The sequence below is a fragment of the Dasypus novemcinctus genome, chromosome 13 (genome assembly GCF_030445035.2).
Source record: "Dasypus novemcinctus isolate mDasNov1 chromosome 13, mDasNov1.1.hap2, whole genome shotgun sequence".
NCBI classification, from domain to species: Eukaryota; Metazoa; Chordata; class Mammalia; order Cingulata; family Dasypodidae; genus Dasypus; species Dasypus novemcinctus.
In genome coordinates this window covers 22,555,585-22,574,911 of record NC_080685.1, presented here as the reverse complement: position 1 = coordinate 22,574,911, position 19,327 = coordinate 22,555,585, and the positions used below count along the sequence as shown (strand labels likewise).

The following is a 19,327-nucleotide window of genomic DNA, read 5'->3' as shown; positions in this document are numbered from 1 at the left end:
CTTTGAAAAAGACAAATTTTGATTTATAGTGCATAATATATTTGTGTTGGTTTTAGTACAAAAAAAAAAAAAAAATTTACTTCCCTGACCAAATCTTACAATTGTGCCATGTGTGTTCTGTGGCTTCACATAGTCCTTACCATACCATTCCATGAATAACCAAATTTAAGTTGCACAGTGCTGAAGAAATGAGGTGAAGAAGGACACGGAGAGAAAATAAGAAGAGCAAAAGAATCTGAGAGAAAACAAGAATGAGTCTGAGTGATAATCTCTCTTTCTGGCCCTAAACCACTTGGCCTGGCCTGGCCCAGTCCAGCTCCTGAGAAATTTATAGCCATCCCTGGTATCTCTGGACAGGTGTTAGAATGATGGCTCACGGTGGAAAGCAAGACCCAAAAGAGGAGCCAGGCCAAGTAAGTGAGAGGTGATGAGTAGCCAAGTATGGTCAGACAGTAAAGTTTGTCCACGGCGACAGAAGAGAGGCTTGGGGAAAGGAAAAGAAGGACTTAGAAAAGGGCTGGTCAGCATTTGTCCTTTCTCCCACTGAGCCCAACTTTGTTTCATTTCCTCTTATCGACCCTTCTGAGAAAATGGGGTAAAAGCAGTAACTTAACTTCCATAGATGAAAAAAGTTCCTCTCTAAAAAATCTACATCGCTGGTCCCTAACAGAGCTTAAGGAGATTAAGAGAATTTTACCCTTTTCCGAAAGGGAACTCACTTATTCTCTCCAAAATGGGAGAGAACTCAAATCTGTGTGTCTGTGTCCCTGACTTAGGTGGGTTTCTTCTCTCTTTCCCCCTAAGCCCCCCACCTTGAGTAAGATAAAGACAGGTCTAATGAATCTCCCTCCTAGTCTAGGACCCTCAGCACCGCTCTAAGTGTAATAAAGAATGTTAGAGACAGGATTCAGATATTTTCCCCTCTATCTATAGTGTACACCCAGAGAAAATGAATACTGGATGAGGAAAATTCAGGGAGAGGCAGAGGTCCAAGCTTTGAGGAGTCCAGCACACAGCTGAGGATCCTGGGAGGACAGAAGCCTGACACGGTGGAATAATCGCAAATTCAGAGCCCGTGGACTCATAGCCCCTCCCTGCCTTAGTCAGGACCGGGTCTGAGAAAGCCTTGGACGTCCTCAGGGGAGAGCACTTAGCCTCTCAGATCCTGCAGTTGGGGTTGGATCTGTGTCTTCCCACTGACTCCCACTGGGGTGGGGTGGGGAAACCTCCCTTCCCTCTAGGCAAATTAAGAGGCAAATTAAGGTCTCCTGCGGATAAGGCAAAGTCTTTTCTGTGGTGATACTAGGAAACTCTAACTCCTTATTTTGAGCTTTTTTGACATTTCTGTCTAAAAAGGTGGGTCTCGGTAGGGGAAAGGTCAGGGAAGAAGGAGTCACCACAGGTCGGTCTGGCCACATTCGCTGAGCTATTCTTATCTAGTTCAGTTCTGATCTCTGTCCTCTGGCCAAAGATGATGTATGAAGAGAGAGGGAGAGGACCTGTCCCATCTGACCCTGTCTCCGTCAGAAATCCCTTGGTGGCTTGCCTAATTTGAGTGCTGGCTTCTGAGCTGTGACCTTGAACTCTGCTGCAAGGTTTGTTTCCTTCCTCGCTAGTCGAAGGGATTGCTAATCCTCCTGCTACTTGGGCTGGAGCAGGTTCTCGGAAATGACTGGCTAGATGCCTGAGGTATCCTTACCTTGCCTGGGCTGACAATAGGGTGGGGAAATCCAGCAGATTGAATGAGTTTAGCAGAAACTGGACATGTTCTGACCTTTGTTCTGTCAGGCAGATTAATGTCAGCACTACTGTGGGAAAGTTTGAAGGGTTCTGGTGGACATCAAATCCAAATTCATGTTACACCCATGAGGAAATTGAGGTTTGGAGACTTGACATGCCTTTCTCAAGGGCACAAAGCTATAGAGTGGTGAAACTAGGACCATAAACGAGTGCTTTGTCCAGTTGAGACGGCAGCCCTTCCCCTTGGCTTAATTCTATACAAGGCTACACCTACAAACCATCTATCATTCCTTCCAAAGTTCAACAGCAATAAAAATGAATTGAGACATGACTTAGAACTGTCTTTTCCTCCCTGGCTGTCCAATCACCCTATCCACCTCTGACCCTCCAATTTTCTTTGGATCTCACTCCCAAACTTTTAAACTACATATTGCAACCCAGTCTCCCATTCAGTTGTCCCTCAATCCCTGGAGTCTCTGTACCTAAATTCACAGACCCCACTCTCCCCAAGTTTCCTGGCCAAGGTAGGAGGGGGTCAGGAAACTAGGGATGGAACATAGGTAGGGAAGGATAGGATCTATCCTGCCTGGGGTCGATATAGCCCAGGCTTTGGACAAGGGAGCAATCTTTTCCACACAAGCAGGCCTTTGCAGGCATGTAGCTCAGGGCTACGCAAGCACTATATGGTCCTCTATAAATGTTTGCATGTAGACCTTCAACCCCTAACCACTCAAGTGGTCCTCCAGAGGTTTACTACACCTTAGAGCTCAGCTCAACCTGCCTGCTAAAATCTATGGAAAGTGGGCGAGAGGTCAAGGGAACCAGTCGAGCCCATGCGTGGAACTGCTCAGGAATGTGGGGCAGCTGCTGGTCCTGTGCCTCTGGCTTTGTTCAGCAAGGTCACCTGCCAGAAGGGGCAGGAGGCCAAACCGTGCAGAGTCCAAGAATAGTCTGATCTTTCTAACACTTTGTCTTTGAGCAGGGCAACAGAGCCTAAGTGGGCACATCGACCTTTGTCCTCCTTTTCCCAGTCTTATGAGAAATGATGTGTGTGTATAGAGGGAGGAGGCAGGGCTGTGTTCCGGCTCTCCTCTACTGTCTCTTGTCCAAGATCTTTGTTTCTGCTCTTTTAAGTTCTCAGACTTTTATCAGGTGATATAGGTGATAGGGTTAGGACTGCTACGTGTGTGTGTTCTAGGAGAGGAGGGCAATAGGAGGCTTTTCAATGCTTTTACTTTTGTCTCTTGCTGATTTCTCCCTGGCTACAGTCACAGACTGAAGTACGAGATGGGAAACCCCAGGACATGTCCCCTGGCCCCTCCCCCAACCCCAATCACACAACACCTCAGAGAGCTAGAAAAGGAAACACATCAGTCACCGTGAATTGCTCAATAACTCTGGAATGTTCTGTTTCTATTCCTGTTTCCTTCTCTGTTCTTTTGGCTGCTTCTATCTTAACATCTACTACAGCGCGCCAGCCGGGCTTTCAGGATGCTTTTCCTCAATGGAGTCACAGCCCCTCTTCATTCCTTACAAGGGGGTCAAACACACATAACCTCAGATTGCTAGTCTCTATCACTCCATGCTGTGGGGAATTCAGTCTTCCTGCCTGAATAAAGCTGAAAATTTCTTGAAGGTTCTCTCTCTGCATTCCATCTTAGGGCTTTCAAGTGCTGGGTAGGGTCGCTATGACAGCATCCCAGATATCTGTGCCTGCCTTCTTATTCAGTGCCTATTCTGGACACGCAGCTTGCCCGTGACTGTTGCGTGTCAAGTGCCTGGAACCAATCAGGTCCTCTGGGCCTTCCTCAAAAGCCAATCAGAGCTTAGGGAAGTGACCTCACCCAAGGGAGAGCGGCGTGGGCGAGAATGCATCTCTCAGAGCTGTGAGTGTCCCTAAGTCACTCCCCTCCTCCCCACTCTTACTTCCTGTATAACCAACCCCACCCAACCACCCTCACCCCCCGAAAAAAAAAGGGAGGGGGAAAAGCTAACTAAATTCCACAAAGGGAAGAACCAAAAGAAAAATTGCAAATTAGCCACATACTGGCTCAACACATGGAGAATAGTATCTGTAGGGGGTTTCCTCTGCACAGAGAGACCCTTCAGTGCGGGGTCTCCAGAACCTGCAAGAGGAGGGAATGTAAGCACCTGCTCCCTCCTCCTTCCCCACACCTGACAGCCCAGAACTCTCACCACAAAAATAGCTGTAATCATTCCTTGTAAACAAGGACAAGATCAAGGTCAAGTGTGGGAAAGAGAGGGCCTGTGTTCCAGTGAATGTGTGTGAACAGAAACAATCAGCTGGCCTGGGGATCATGGGCTCAGAAGCCAGCAAGGAGTTGGTCAAATAGTTCAGTCAGGAGAATGTTAGACTGAAGAAGCCAGCAAGGTATGAACTGTTCTCCTTCTCTACTACTTACTCTGCACAGCCCTGCAGATTAGTTTCTGCATGTTCCATAGGAAGGCCAGATTGGGAGAATATGCTTCAACATGGTTGTGTGTGTGTGTGTGTGTAAATGACAGGAAGAATATAGGTCCCCAATGTGTCTCACTGGATTCTGACAGGTAAAGGGAGATGAATGGTTCTGCTAGGCATGCCCCCTTCATTCCTCCAGCCCTCTCCCTCCAGGCTCTCAACCTGGACAGAGATGGATAAAAACATTTTATTAAAAAATATAAAACTGGCTATATCCCGCCTAACTGCTCCCACCTACAATCATCTTCACAAAAAAGCTGTAAAAATGAGTATGGGTATGTAAATAGCTTTCTCAGCTCTATTAGCCCCAGGTCTTTCTTCTTTCAACACTCCTTTCTCCATTTCTTGCAATTAAGACAGATATCAGTGGTGATACAAGGGTGGAAGGAGGGGAAGGGTAAAATAAAGAACTATTTGCCATCATTCTCCACTCCCACCTCCAGGGACCATATGAGTTATCTGAATTCTGAGTAAAGTCAGAGGAATAATTTGCTTGCCTACAAACCAAATAATAGGAACAATTACTCTCTGTATCCTAAATCAAGAAAAATATGAGGGTCTAGGATATTGTTCAGGGCCCTTCTTCAGTATATAGCCTCATCCATGTTGTCATCACTGTCACCCCCAAAGTCCTCTCCATTGTCAAAATATGACATGATGTAATCGGTTTCCTAAAGTGGGAGAAAAAAAAAAAGGGGTGAAAGTCAGGTATCCTTTGGGCATTCTCTTTCCTCCCTATGTATCAGACCCCTTCCTTCCTCCCATCACACCATGAAAGTCCTGGCCCTTCCCTTCCTACAGCAGCTAGCTCTTGAGAAAGCCTTAGGGACAAATGACGTAGAGGAAAGCCCCTACACTGTGGGAACGCTATCTCCCTTGGCCCTCCCACCCTCTGAAGAGAACATCCCTGACGGAAAAGGAGTTGAGATCCCCAGAGTTTCTGGGGGAAAAGAAGGGGGGCTGAGGGTGGAAGTCCCCTTCACCTCTTCATGTTCTTCTTCATCGTACTCCTCTTCTTCTTCCTCTTCCTTCTCCTCTTCTTCTTCTTTCTCCTCATCTTCCTCTGAAGTCACTTCTTCCTCCTTTTTCTCCAGGGTCTTATGTGAAGATGAATAAGAAGAGATAGTCAGACTCAGCTCCCAGAAGAGAAAAATTAAGGCGTACATTTTTAGGCCAAGCTGTGTGGAGCACATCTGGGGCCTAGGAGGCCTCTAAGCACACTTCCTCCTCACCTCTAGTTTCTGTATTGTTTCTTCCTTGTCTTCTGGGGCCTTAGGGGGCCTCTTGGGGAGTAGGATGGTAGTTCCTGGGGGGTGGGGGGTGGAGAGGGATCAAAAGGTGAACGATCACTGGGCAAGCCTCCTTCCCGGTCTTCTACACCACCCACCTGCAGGGACCGCGTCACTCTGCTGCCCTCATGTGGCCACCAAGGCATCCAGCAACAACACTTGGGTTGGGAAGGAAGTTGGGGGCAGGCAAGACCACCAGCAGCCTCCACCCTCCAGCTGATGAAGGAAACCTTTCTTCTCCCTCCTTTTTTCCAGAGTCACTCACGCTCCTTCTGCAGCTTCCGCACCCGTATCTTTAGCTCCCGAGGTAGACGTCGCCAATCTGGGAATAGGGGGAATATGGGTGTCTGTAGGACCTCGCCTGGGGTCTCCTATGAATGAGGACTGGTTTTAAAAGAGAGGGGAGTATGGGGTAAGGGTGGGAAAGCATGGGGCTGGGTCAATGTTGCTCAGAACAAAACTGTGGTTTGGAAGCCTCCTGGGGGCTACTGCATAGGTTTTTCAGGTAGAGTCTGGGAGTATTTGGGAGTATATCTAAGGCTTCTGTTGCCTTAGTAAGGGAAGAGAAAAGTTGAGTGGGAAAGGCTTGTGGTTTGAGGCATCTCAAGTACTTGAAAGTAGGCTAGTCAATGAAAGAGTCCATCACCTACCAGGGTTCCAGTCGATGGCATTGTCTATCGGTCCGGACATCTGATATTTGTCTGAGTAACGTTCCACATCTGAGGGGTCAGAGGTGAAGGATCAAAATTTTGTACCTTCAGAGCCCTAGAACAGGGTCATTTCTGAAAACTCTGCCCTCTTAGTATTCAGGAATTATCTGTTCCCTTTCCCCAAGCCCAGAGCCCAGGGAATCAGCTTTAGTGAGGACCTTCAACACTCTTCTAACCAGCCTCTTTGCCAACCAAAATAACATTTAAAAAAATTTTCCTTATCCCAAAGACATGGCTATATTGAGAGGTAGTGTGATGGAGTGGGACATATAGAAGAGGGTATAGAAACCAGGGTTTTAGTCTTCCCTTCACTGCTTATTAACTGAGTGAATTTAGTCTTTCATCTATCTCTCTGAGTTCCATCTTCCAAGGCTTCAAAATTCTGAAATGCTATAATTCCACAGCATTTGGTAAATATCCAGTCCCTTCTTGGCCACCCTACCTCCCCAAGATCAACTAACAAAAGCCTTAATACTTTACCTAGCAGGAGTTCTCAAAGACTCAGTACCCCGCCCCCCTTCTGATTGGCCAGTGCCCCTGATAATATCTGTGAAATGGGCAACAGAATTTGTAACCTTTCACTCTTTCGAGACTATTGTGAGAATCAACACAAACTATTTCAAATGCAGGAGTAATTATGATGATTTCCCAGATGGGCAATGAGCTTCCTATGTCTCTTTTGGCCTCTCTGGTCCCTAGTGGTGCTGAGGACAGGGTATTGCCCATAGAAGGCAACATGATTACCAGCGTTCCAACTGACCTCTCTTGGGGACAGCTGGCCGGATGAAGTAGGGGAGCTGCCTCATGGCCCCTCGTAGCTCCTGCTTCAGTGCCAGGACATACTCTCCTTCCTCTCCTGAGGGCAGAGGGACTGGGCGGAATTCTAAGGGCTAAGGAGGCATGGGGTAGTAGTCAGTTCAGGGAGAAGATGCTGGAATGCAAGTCTGGGAGGGTCTCTTACCACTGAGCACAAAGTCAAAGAACAATTTGGGGAAAAACAGAGCATTCTGAAAGCCAGGGACCTGAAGATGTGAGAAGTAAAGGTGGACACTTCCTCATCCCATGTGAGTTGGGAGTATAGACACAGGGATGAGGATGGTTTTATGATGGCCCAGGAGGAATCCAGGATTATATACGGTCATCCAGGGGCACACAGGGGTCTTGGGAAGAGAGGAAAGACTCACAGGGAAGAGCGGAGAAGGCTGCAGGGTGGGCGGGGGCAAAGCATCCCCTTTCCCAATGCCTACGGCTTCCATGTTGAAGGTCAACTGGCCTCGGCCACGACCCCGGCCCCCACCCCGGCTGGCCATGGTGGAGGGGGCCTGGGTGTTCAGAGGTGTGGGAGAAAAACCTGATAAAGACAAAAACAAAGACAAAAAGAAGTACAATTGAATGGATAGGAAGCTAAAGAGGTACAAGACACACATTGTTCTCTCCCGGGGACCTGAAAAGCCAGGGTCCTTCAACAAATTTTGACTGAGAAGGCGCAGTGCCCAGCAATATAAACATGGATGAGATATGGTCCCAACAGGGTAGATAATTTCAAAAGAATGTAACTGGCACATCCAAGAGAGTGATGAGCCCCTTGGATAAAAAAATTTACCTACATCTCTAAGATAATTTGATGTTTATCACCATCTGCATTTCCACGTATGACCTTTGATTTCTTTCTCTCCCTGGCCTTCCAAACCCAATCAGGCTCCAATTCAATCCAATGCAATACACATTTCAGCAAGACATTTATTAAGTATCTCCCATGAAAAATGTAATATGCTAGGTACTGTAGGGGCACAGGAATGAGTCACTATTCTCACTCTCAGCCAGAGGGGGAAAGAGACACTGTGGCCTAATTGATGTTTTATAACACCACTTAGAAGCATAGAATCTTAGAATTGGAAGAACCGTAGAACCTCAGAGGTCTTCTAGTGCCAACCTCCTCATAATGCACGATTCCACTCGATAGGTTGTTAGTCATTCAGCTTCCGGTGGCATTTTCCTAAAGACAGGCTGTCTATTCTCCCCTAAGGTAGCCCATTCCACTGTGGTCAACTCCGATGACTGGAAAGGCTCCTTGTACTGAAGTGAACTCTGCCTCTTGTCACCAATCCTGATGGGCCAGTCAGGGGCAGTTAGGATGGAACTAAAGTTACCAAAGGCGAATGAAATTGGAAAGAACCCACATCTCAGGAACAATGAGCACACTAGTGTCCAAATCTCAGTTTTTAATACCATTCTCTAATAAAAGGAACCAAGGCTCCTTGGAGAAATGGCTGACTCTAGGGCTGAGCAAGAATTATACATGATGAACTGAAACATCTTGTAGTGTCAGAAAGCAAGAAGTGCTAAAAACGAACAAACAGAAAACACCTCACATTGACAGGAGTATGTGGTATATCAAAGGGGCACAGGAGTCAAATGAAAGAGCTCTCAAGTCTGAGATGCTCAGCCAAGAGGTGCCTAAGGAGATACTACAACTAAATGTAATATGGTATCCTGGATGGGATCCTGGACCAGAAAAAGGACATAAGGTTAAAAACTAAGGAAATCTGAACCAAGTATGTACTTTAGTTAATAAAAATGTATCGTTATTGGTTCCTTAATTATAACAAATGTAACATTCTAATGGAAAATGTTAATGAATAGGGGAAACTGTACTGTGTATATGGGAACTCTGTACTATCTGCTCTAATTTTTTGTAAATCTAAAACTGTTCTAGGAGATATTCATTTTTAAAAAATTGAAACTTTAGTAGCAATTCAAAGTTCACAAAGACTAGTTTGTGAAAAACGACTAAAATCAATATGTATAAGGTAATCTATTTTGTCAAACATATACACACATATATGAATAATATGAATAAAAATGTTCTTCTTGAAGGTAATACAACAAAAATTAGCATAGGTTAATTTAAGGTGATGAGGGGGTCTTATTTTATTTTTTATTGCTTGCTTATGTGTTTTAAGGTGGTTCTTTTTCCTAAACTGGATGGATACTGCTTTTGTAGAGAGAAAAATAGTAATTTAAAATAAAAAATATATATATAGTAAGAGAATAATCCTAAGAACAGCTATTAATACAGATGTTAATCATCTGTAGCAGGAAGAAGAGGGTAGAAAAATGTGTGTCTGAGGAATGTAAAAAGCTTTCAAGTCCAGCTGCAGTGAAAAATGTGAGGAAAAATGGCTATTAGTTAACAGATTAAATTGTGATCTGTTTGAAAAGGACACATTAGGGGAGGAAGCATGTCTCATGGAGGCTAGATAAAGAGCAAGAATTCATTACCATGTCTTCAGCCTCTTTCAATAGAAAGAACACTCCTCTAGCCAGCTGGCTTACATGTTTTCCTACTTGACAGACACAGTTCTAGCTGTGGAGATGGCAGTTGTTTTGACTGCAAAGCAGTGAGAAGTCAAGAAAAGGCCCTGAGTTCTTCATCTCCATATATTAATGGAATGACCCCCAAAGAGGCAGAGTCAAAAGAAGGCAAAAAATTCATTTTTACCAGTTGGGGGTTGAGAAACTATAAATCATCTCTACCACATACACCTCAGAAACCTAAAATGAATTTTTGCTATTTGAGAGTGTGATTGAGTCTCAATTATTTTCTTCTATTTTTTTGTGGAAATACTGTACCAATAGAAACACCAGGTTTAACATGCACAAAGCCAAGAAAATGAACCATGCCAGATACTGAATTTCTGAAAAAAGCTGCTGAACGCAGATACCATGCAGTACAAGGATCTAAATTCTCGAGGATATATAAGGTATCCCAAAATTTGGTCCCAATCTCCTCTTCCTTCACACCAGCTCTACTGTGTATTATGGTGGAAGTTACTAAGCGGCAGGTTTCAACAAAACATATAGAAAAACATTCTAAACATTATTTTCTTTAAATTCTAAAATTTAAGGAAAGTAGTACAGTGTAGGTTAAGAACATGGATTTGAATACCAGTCTCATCATTTCCTAGCTACGTGACATTTGACAATTTTTTTTTAGGAGGTACCAGGGATTGAACCCAGGAACTCTTACACGGAAAGCAGGTGCTGAACCACTGAGCCACAGTCACTCCCTAAGAACTTTTTTAATACCTCTAAATCTGTTTCCTCATCTGTAAAATAATAATAATAATAATACCATCTTAATTCATTAAACAAATGTGTATTGAATGCTTACTATGTGCCAGGCACTGTTCTAGGTGCTAGGGATATCAATGAGCAAAACAGACAAAAAACTGCTGCACCCATGTAGTTTAATAGAGCTCAGATTCTAGTGGAGTCATCAGTATACAAACGAGATTTCATGCCATGAGACTAGAAGGGATCCTGAAAGGAGTGAATGTGGATAGAGAAGAGATCTAAGGACTAAGCCCTGGGGGCACCCTAATGTTTAGAGTTTGCATATTTGTAATAAATAAGGGAAGAGTTAACATATTGATTATATTAGGGATTCTTAGAAATCCAAATGAAAAAAGTCAACCCAACAGTAAAAAAAAAAAGGGGGGGGGGGACAAGATATGAACAGGCTACTGACAAAAGAATGGCAATAAAATCACTTTTTTGCCAATTAAATTGACAAAGATTTAAATAGTAATCATGCTGTCATGAGTTTTCTGAGGTGAGCACTTTCATACCTCATTGGAAGGACTATACAGTAGCAAATACAGTCTCGCAGGAGAGTAATTTCACAACTTGAATCAACAGTCTTTTAAATATTTATATCCTTAATCAAGTACTGCTACTTCAAAAATCTATTACAAAGGGAAGTCCATGCAGTTCAAGTGGTTGAACTCCTGCTTCCCATGCATGAGGTTCCCTAGTTCAATCCCTGGTACCTCCTATAAACAAAAGGAAAAAATGAACTCTTATCTGGAAAGCAGATGTAGTTCAGTGGTTGTACACCTGCTTGTCAGGTATGAGTTCCTGTGTTCATAAAGAAATTATCAGATATAGAGTCAAAGATATAGGTACATAAATGCTCATCACAGTTATTTATGGTAGCAAAAATTCTGAAAATTCTAAATGGTTCAACAATAAAGATATACTTTTCCTAAGAAAAAAAATATCCATTTTAGACTACTATGTAGCCATAAAATAATGACTTCGAATAATATTTGAAACTTTAAAAATGCTCACAACATAATGTAAAGGGGGGATGATGTAAAATTATATTAGGGAAGCGGACTTGGCCCAAAGGATAGGGCGTCCGCCTACCACATGGGAGATCCGCGATTCAAACCCAGGACCTCCTGGATCAGTGTGGAGCTGGCCCATGAGCAGTGCTGATGCACGCAAGGAGTGCCCTGCCACGCAGGGGTGTCCCCCGCATAGGAGAGCCCCACACGCAAGGAGTGTACCCCGTAAGGAGAGCCGCCCAGCACGAAAGAAAGTGCAGCCTGCCCAAGAATGGCGCTGCATACACGGAGAGCTGACACAACAAGATGACACAACAAAAAGAAACACAGATTCCCGGTGCCACCTGATAAGGATACAAGCGGACACAGAACACACAGCGAATGGACACAGAGAGCAGACAACTTGAGGGGGGGAGAGAAATAAATAAATCTTTTTAAAAAATTATTTATGGTTATCCCTACACATGGTCATAGAATAACAGGTATTTTCTTTATGCTTTTATGCATTTCCAAATTTTCTTCATAAATGTATACTACATCTATAATCAGAAAAGAAAAACATTGTTTTAAAGAAGTTACCATTAGAACAGACCTCCTTCTTTTCCAATGGAAATGCAAAATGCATTTCATTGAGCTATATATTTGTTTCGAATATTTGTTGGAAATTAACTGAAGAACAAATACCCAAAAATGTTACCACCTGCAGTGAGGGAGTTTTCTTACTAAAGATGTTTAAAAAGTTAGATAATTTACAAACTACGGTTTAACAGAGAAAGGATTCATGCTTAGAATAGAAGATTCACTGGGATCTCCATTATCTAGCAGCGCGTCTGACATATAGTGCATGCGTAATAAATATTTGAATAAGTGAAAGAATAAATATTCATGATTTCTGAGGGTCCTTCTAACTTTAGGTCTTGTGGTTCATAAGGCCTCCCCTCACCATTCCAGCCCCCCTGCTCTCCTCCCTTCTCTTGACTGTAGGAGCAATTATATTATGAACCACTAATTTAAAGGTACTTGATTATACACTGTATGGTCTTTTATTGTTTCCTAATCACATTACGATTTTAAATTTGCCTCCCTAACAAGAGTGCTAGTTTCTGTATTTCAATTCCAATCAATAACCCTTATGGGGCATTATGTACTAAGGACTAGTCACTGCCCTCCAAAATCTGTATAATCTAAGCAGGACAGAAATATGAAGAGAGAGCGCACGCGCACTAAATCCTCTAACAGATGCCTGTAGTGCTATCAGAAGTCAGACTGGGAGGGGAACAACTAATTCTGCAAGAAAGGGAGTCCAGGAAAGCTATAGGTGACAGGTACTGCTTAAGTTGAGACTGGTTAGATAAATAGGAGTCTGTGAGTCTCTCAGGAAAGGAGTGGTGGTGGTAATCCCATCGCAGAAGAGTCAAAGGTACAAGAGTGAACCTTTATCACTTCCTCCTTTCATATCTCTCCCCTGTTGCGCGAAAGAAAAGTACAGTCCACTAGTATATAATCGATATGGCAATGGGCGCTCAGGGAAGAAAGGATAGGGAGCGGAAGGAGGCGGGTCCAACAGACTACCGCAAGAGTTGCCTATCTCGCAGACTAGCCCTGGTCGGAAAAGGGTGGGACCCGGGTGCAAGCCTTACCTGCGCCCCTCCCCCAAGCGGAGCCCACGCCGAGGCCAACTTGAAATTTGCTTGTCGTCCTCAGGCCCCGGGCGACCTAGGTCCGCCTCCCAGCTCTCCCGATTGGTGGGTTCTCCGGGCCAATCCAGGAGAAGCCGGGGAGGGACGCCGGCCCACTCGAAGCCTTGGAGGCGACCGAGTGCGGTAGCAGCAAGGCGGAACCCCCGGTAGCCCGCACCTCGGCTTGGGAAGCGAGTCTTGGAGAGAGATGGGGTTGCGGATTCAACTAGGGGTCAGTTTTTCCGATCTCACCCCAGACGAAGGCGCCCTGGCTAGGGAGGGTTCACAAAGGCAACCTGGCATTCACATCTCACGGAAGGATCCTGTGGCGAGGAAGTCGCCAGAGAGGTCAAATGGTGAAAGCCCCGACAGAGGAACGAACCTTTATGAAAGCCGCTCCTTAGGCCTCAGTCCTTTTTGTGACTCTGACTGCACAGCTTGGCCTCTCCTACGTTACTCCAACTTTCCCTTCAGATCCTACCCTGCCCCCTCCAGCACCACCAAGGGATACTTCTTTCCTAAAAATATTTTTCTGTGGGTTGCTGCCGTGTGTGAGAAAAGGTGGGAAGAGGATTTGGGAAAGGTTTGGGGGTCAGAGAACAAGGACTGGGGAGGCACGACAAGGCCCCAATATTTCCTGAAATTTCCACTGCTTTCCTGCTCCTTCTGGTCCTAGATAAAGCTGGGTTGGGGGTGGGGGTCCTATTTTCACAGAACACAGAAACAGAGGGAAAGAGTTCCCAGGGAAGAAAAAATCTAGGAGTTAGTCGAGATGAATTTCCCAGATGACAGGGGAAATGGCCCTGGGAGTGAAGCCTCTGGACTGGGAGGATATATGTATACTGGTAAGTGCCTGGTCTTTGGAAGAGGATAGAAACGTAGCTGTAAGGTTTTGGAGAACTTAAAACCTTGAAGTTTCCTCATCTGTAACAAGAAACTAATAATTCCTACAGAATAGAGTTGTGAGAATTGGAGGTAATGTATGTAAAGCACTTGGCACATAGTTTGTGTTCAACAACTGGTAACTGGAAAAACGGGTGGTTTTCCTGCAAGTATTTCTCTCTCCCCCTTCCCCAGGCACATTATTTTCAGTATCCTGTGTATAGTAGCCTTCAGCCTCTGAGATATTTCAGTACCTCAGATGAGATTTTGAAATCCTTAGGATTGTTTTCCTCATCCCTGACATCCCCTAGTGCCTCCAGCTGGACACAAACTCATTCCTAAAATGTGCAGATGGAAGCTATGGTAACCATGGAAGTAGGGCAGGTGGCACAGCAAGGCAGAGACAGACAGTGAGAGATATTGACAGAGACAGATAGGAAGAGCGAAGGCAGATAAGGAGCAATTCTGACAGAGACCATCAAGGAAGACGAAAAAATAATAAATGTAAGCTAACAGGATTAGCTTTTCTCCCGGCCCCTTTTATGTATCCACTCTCCTATCCCGTGCTCCCCAGAATATGAAAATCGGGCTTGTGGGAATGACTCTTGCTCTATCTAAAAATGACCCCAGGTATTCATCGTTCCCATACTAAGAGGTGTATTCAATGGAACTGAGGTCCGAGATGATCTGTGATGTGTGTTCCGTTTTGGGGTAGGTGTGTTGGAGATGTACGGCTGTGTCTTGCTCCTGGCCGGACCGTGCTCTTCCTGACATTTAAACCACAGGAAGGCAGATCTGCTGCTCTGCACAGTATGGACGCCGACTGTGGATCCCAATCGGCTCTCTCCACCCCTCTGCACAGTATGCCATGGGCAGTGTATGGCAGGTCAGGTCTGGCGCACAGGCGTGCATAAACGCACCAAGCGCAGAGAATGGGGATCTGCCGAAGCTCAGCGAGGAATCGGGACGGTCCGGGTCTGGGTTCGCGGAGGACTCCCCTGAGGAACGCCTGGGTTTGTTGGGGCTGAGGGGAGGTCGGCTGGGAAAGAGAAGTCAGGATTGGAGCCTCTTGGTTCTGAGGGTTTATGGGTGCATGGGTGAGGGAGCGGCTTGGTGCCGGACGCCCCCACCCGCAGAGACGCGGCTATAAATAGCAAGGCAGAGCTCCGCCCCTCCTCCCCCCAGCTTCTTTCCTCCGGAGCCGGCGCTGTGCCCGGGGCGCACCGGGAGGAGGGACCAGGATCCGGCGCCGGGGCAGATACACTAAAGGAGTCCAGGTCCCCCCCACGCCATGTGGGCCCCCGGGAACCCGGCTCCCCCACCCCGGCTGCCCCATGGCCCTGGCCTCAGTACTGGCCTGGAGGAGATTCTGCGGACATTCAGGTACCTATTTGGGCTCACAGCCTGGGAGGGGGATGAGCATGGAGTGATGGGGAGCATACCAGCAGGGGCAAAAGAAACCCCCAATTCTCCCCCCCCCCCCCCCCATTTTAGGTCCCAAACACAAGCTGCTTCCCTCCCCCCACTCAATATCTGGGGCTGTGGCCACCTAAAAGAGGTTAGGAATGGGAATGTGTGTGTGAATGTGTGGGTGCATGTGTGTCGGTGGGTGGCGTTCAGCAAACTAGAAAGGGGGATTCCGAGTGCGGATGCTGGAAAAGGGGGATGATGGAAAGGTCTGATAAGCCTTGGGGTGAGGGTGGGGGTGCGGATATCCCCGCGCGTGCACGTACGCATTTGCACGCGCACTCGTCCTTCAGTGCTGGTGCAACCTTCCCACCTTCTCAGGCATGCGCTAGCGGGGAAGGGGCGGCTCAGAGGCATGGGTTAGAGGAAGGACCGTGTGCCGTGGAGATCTACCCCGCCCCACGCCAGGTCCGTCCATCTGTGCCTCAGTTTCCCTGCCCGAATCCGTCACTAAGGTCTCTCCCTTTCTCGCAGGGATCGGTTTCGCCGCTGAACCCTCGGGCCTCTGCCAGCCACCCTCGGGCTCCTAGCCATCCTCGGCAGGTCGCAGTTCCGGCTCCATCGGTATCCTTGCCCCAGGCGCAGCTATGCTGCACACCGAGGGCCACGCTCTTCTTCGAGCCGTGGGTCAGGGTAAGCTACGCTTGGCCCGTTTGCTTCTGGAGGGAGGCGCCTACGTGAATGAGGGCGATGCCCAGGGAGAGACTGCGCTAATGGCTGCCTGTCGGGCCCGCTACGACGACCCCCAGAACAAGGCGCGCATGGTACGCTACCTCCTGGAGCAAGGCGCGGACCCCAACATCGCAGACCGCCTGGGGCGCACGGCGCTCATGCACGCCTGCGCCGGAGGTGGGGGCGCCGCGGTAGCCTCGCTGCTCCTGGCCCACGGCGCAGACCCCTCGGTCCGGGATCACGCGGGCGCCTCGGCCCTTGTCCACGCCCTGGACCGCGGGGACCGCGAGACCCTTGCCACACTTCTGGAAGCCTGTAAGGCCAAGGGCACGGAGGTCATCATTATCACCACCGACACTTCGCCCTCGGGTACCAAGAAGACCCGGCAATATCTGAATTCCCCACCGTCCCCAGGGGTGGAGGACCCCGCCCCCGCTCCCTCAAGCCCAGGCGTCTGCACCTCGCCCTCGGAAATCCAACTGCAGACCGCAGCAGGAGGGCGGGGGCTGTTATCTCCGCGCGCGCAGGAGGAGGAGGAGAAGCGGGACGTGTTTGAATTCCCTCTTCCCAAACCCCCCGATGACCCCTCCCCTTCTGAGCCACTCCCCAAGCCACCCCGCCACCCCCCAAAGCCACTCAAAAGGCTCAACTCCGAGCCCTGGGGCCTGGTGGCCCCTCCTCAGCCGGTCCCGCCGGCCGAGGGGAGGCCGGGGATGGAGCGCCTGAGCGCCGAGTTCAACGGCCTGACCCTGACCGGCCGACCCCGGCTTTCCCGACGCCACAGCACGGAAGGCCCGGAGGACCCGCCCCCGTGGGCGGAGAAAGTGACGGGCGGGGGGCCGCTCTCGCGTCGAAACACCGCGCCGGAGGCTCAGGAGGCCGGTCCGCCTTCAGGGCTGAGGCAGAAACTGAGCCGCATGGAGCCGGTGGAGCTCGACACCCCCGGACATCTTTGCCCCGACTCGCCGGAGTCCAGCCGCCTGTCCCTGGAGCGCCGCCGATACAGCGCCTCCCCGCTGACCCTCCCTCCAGCCGGCTCGGCTCCGTCCCCGCGCCAGTCCCAGGAGAGCCTGCCTGGGGCGGTATCTCCCCTGAGCGGGCGGAGGCGCAGTCCCGGGCTGCTGGAGCGGAGGGGCTCGGGGACGCTGCTCCTGGACCACATCGCGCAAACTCGGCCCGGCTTCCTACCCCCGCTCAACGTCAGCCCCCACCCTCCCATTCCCGACATTCGCCCCCAACCCGGAGGTCGGGCGCCTTCGCTGCCCGCTCCGCCCCAAGCAGGGGTGCCAGGCTCTCCCAGGACCAAACGCAAGTTGGTGAGGCGCCACTCCATGCAAACTGAGCAGATCCGCCTGCTAGGGGGCTTCCAGAGTCTAGGTGGGCCAGGGGAGCCAGGGCGCTGAGAGGAGTGAGAGGAGCCAGGAGGATGAAGCCGATGGGGGAACCAGCTTACACACACATCTCCGACATAGGGGTCACTTGCATGTGCTCATGGGCACGGTGCACGCACACATGGGCAAACATGTGTCCACAAGCACAGTACTTTTTATTTGTAGGGAAGGGGAAGTACCCATGCATTCATGCCCTGGTCACGTCACATCACATGGGGTTATTGTGTACCCATAGGCACAGCACACCGATAAACACACGGGACCACTTGTGCTAGGGCTCCAAAAGGGCCCCAAACTCACTTGCATTTGTTCAAAAAACAGTAGGGAATCCCTACTTATGGGTAGTTCCTGATCTCTTTGCCCTCCTGCTGAAAATTCCCCTCAGTGGCAATCCCTTGCTTTCCACCTGTGCCCTGGAACACAGGCCCCTCTCTTCATGATTTTGCACATACTACTGTCTTCAAGATTGTCCCATCCCGTTCTGCAGGCCTTGCTTTTCCAGCTGGGCTCCTTGTTCACACACTCCTTCCAGCCCCATCCACTTTTCAGGATATCTTCACTCTTCCTGGGGGTTTCCTGCAGTAACCCTCAGGCTCAGTTCTGCTGCTGCTCTTCCTGCTTTCAGCTTCCCTTTCAAATTCATGCTTTTTATTCCCACCCTGTACCCCCAACTAATATCTTAAGCAGGTTGTCTCGTTTTCCTAGAGGGCAGGTCATGGGCCCTAAACTGCTCTTCTGTTCTGTCTGAGCTTATGAACACCCCACAGGTAGAAGTGAGGAGTAATCCTAAATCACTCCTCTCTCCACTTGACATGTCAAATAAATGTGTTCAGAAGTCTCTGTTTTGTCACTCTTGGGGGTGGGAGTATGGGGAATGAGAAATGGGTAGGGAAGGAGGGTGATGCTGACCAAAGCTTTAATAATTCAGGAGATACTTAGGGGTTCCAGCCACCTTCTTTCTAGGAGACCATTCACCAATTGTGTTTGGAAGAAAAGGTAAGTGTCCTGAAAGTTTTAAGGCATTTGACTGTGTTTCCTTTCTCCCAGTCTCCTCTATGTCTAACCTCAAACCTCTTTAACTTAGATTCCTACAGATCTACCCTCAACAGATATATCCCGATAGATTAACTGTCCCTCTTCCAAGCTTCCTGTTTCTTGATCACTCAGCCTTTTTCCTTGGAGGTACATCTCATTCATTTCCTTCTAATTCTGGCTTCTGCTTCCCCATCTTTGATTTCTGAGTCACTGTAGAGCACAGAGGGAAAGAGAATAAAGGGGGTGGGGGGAGAAAGAGTAGGAGACAAAGAGCAGGAGAAAGAAAGCAGAGTAATTAGTATAACCTCACCTATGTGAACATGACATGATGGTCAACTGACAAAGGGTCTGTTGTGTATATAAAAGAGTAATCAGAAGGAACCCACTATGACTGGTTCTATAAACAAGGATGACTATCCTAATCTGCGCCCTGGTTTGCTGGTTTGCTGGTTTGCTGCGCCTCTCAGTTTGCTGGGTTTTTGCATATATTCTAGCTTTTTCACTCTAATGGGAGGTAAAAAGTGCTGCCCATTGTACACTTCCTTACTTTCTCCTCCAGTTTAGAAAAGGGCAAATAAGAAAATTACCCAACAATGTGGTATAGTGAAAAGATAAAAATACTGCGAATCAGAAGTCCTATTTCTGAACCCCTCTTCGCCATTTCTTAACTATTTAATTTTGGGCACTTTAAGCTCTCTGAAAGTGAGCTTCCTTATCCGTAAAATAAAATTGAGCTGGCGATGCAGTAAAATATATTACATAATGTCTGACATAGAGTAAGTACATGCTCATTAAATGTCAGTATCTTTCTTTGCCTTGGCTCTCCCACCAACTGCGAGTGATCTTGACCT

The 19,327-nt window shown here is 47.8% G+C and overlaps 2 protein-coding genes and 1 pseudogene across 3 annotated transcripts; 1 reads left to right on the top strand and 2 right to left on the bottom strand.

The window, feature by feature from the left end:
* Positions 1 to 16: 16 nt before the first annotated feature.
* Positions 17 to 13,170, bottom strand: POLR3GL (RNA polymerase III subunit GL). The gene is made up of 8 exons (XM_004480486.4): positions 12,991 to 13,170; positions 7,403 to 7,569; positions 6,979 to 7,108; positions 6,159 to 6,227; positions 5,774 to 5,830; positions 5,452 to 5,525; positions 5,203 to 5,316; positions 17 to 4,890 (listed from the first exon to the last, which is right to left on the bottom strand). The coding sequence occupies exons 2-8, from the start codon at positions 7,526 to 7,528 to the stop codon at positions 4,804 to 4,806; spliced, it is 657 nt and encodes a 218-aa protein (XP_004480543.1). The 5' UTR covers positions 7,529 to 7,569; positions 12,991 to 13,170; the 3' UTR covers positions 17 to 4,803.
* LOC111761146 (small nucleolar RNA SNORA8) lies at positions 9,844 to 9,954 on the bottom strand (annotated as a pseudogene).
* Positions 13,149 to 18,279, top strand: ANKRD34A (ankyrin repeat domain 34A). 2 transcript variants are annotated; one of them, XM_071207393.1, is made up of 3 exons: positions 13,149 to 15,294; positions 15,406 to 15,469; positions 15,853 to 18,279. In XM_071207393.1, exon 3 carries the CDS (start codon positions 15,966 to 15,968, stop codon positions 17,451 to 17,453), a length of 1,488 nt encoding a protein of 495 aa, XP_071063494.1. In that variant the 5' UTR covers positions 13,149 to 15,294; positions 15,406 to 15,469; positions 15,853 to 15,965; the 3' UTR covers positions 17,454 to 18,279. The 2 variants fall into 2 exon arrangements, with proteins under 2 accessions (XP_071063494.1, XP_023440991.1); XM_023585223.2 differs by lacking the exon at positions 15,406 to 15,469.
* The last annotated feature ends 1,048 nt before the right edge of the window (positions 18,280 to 19,327 follow it).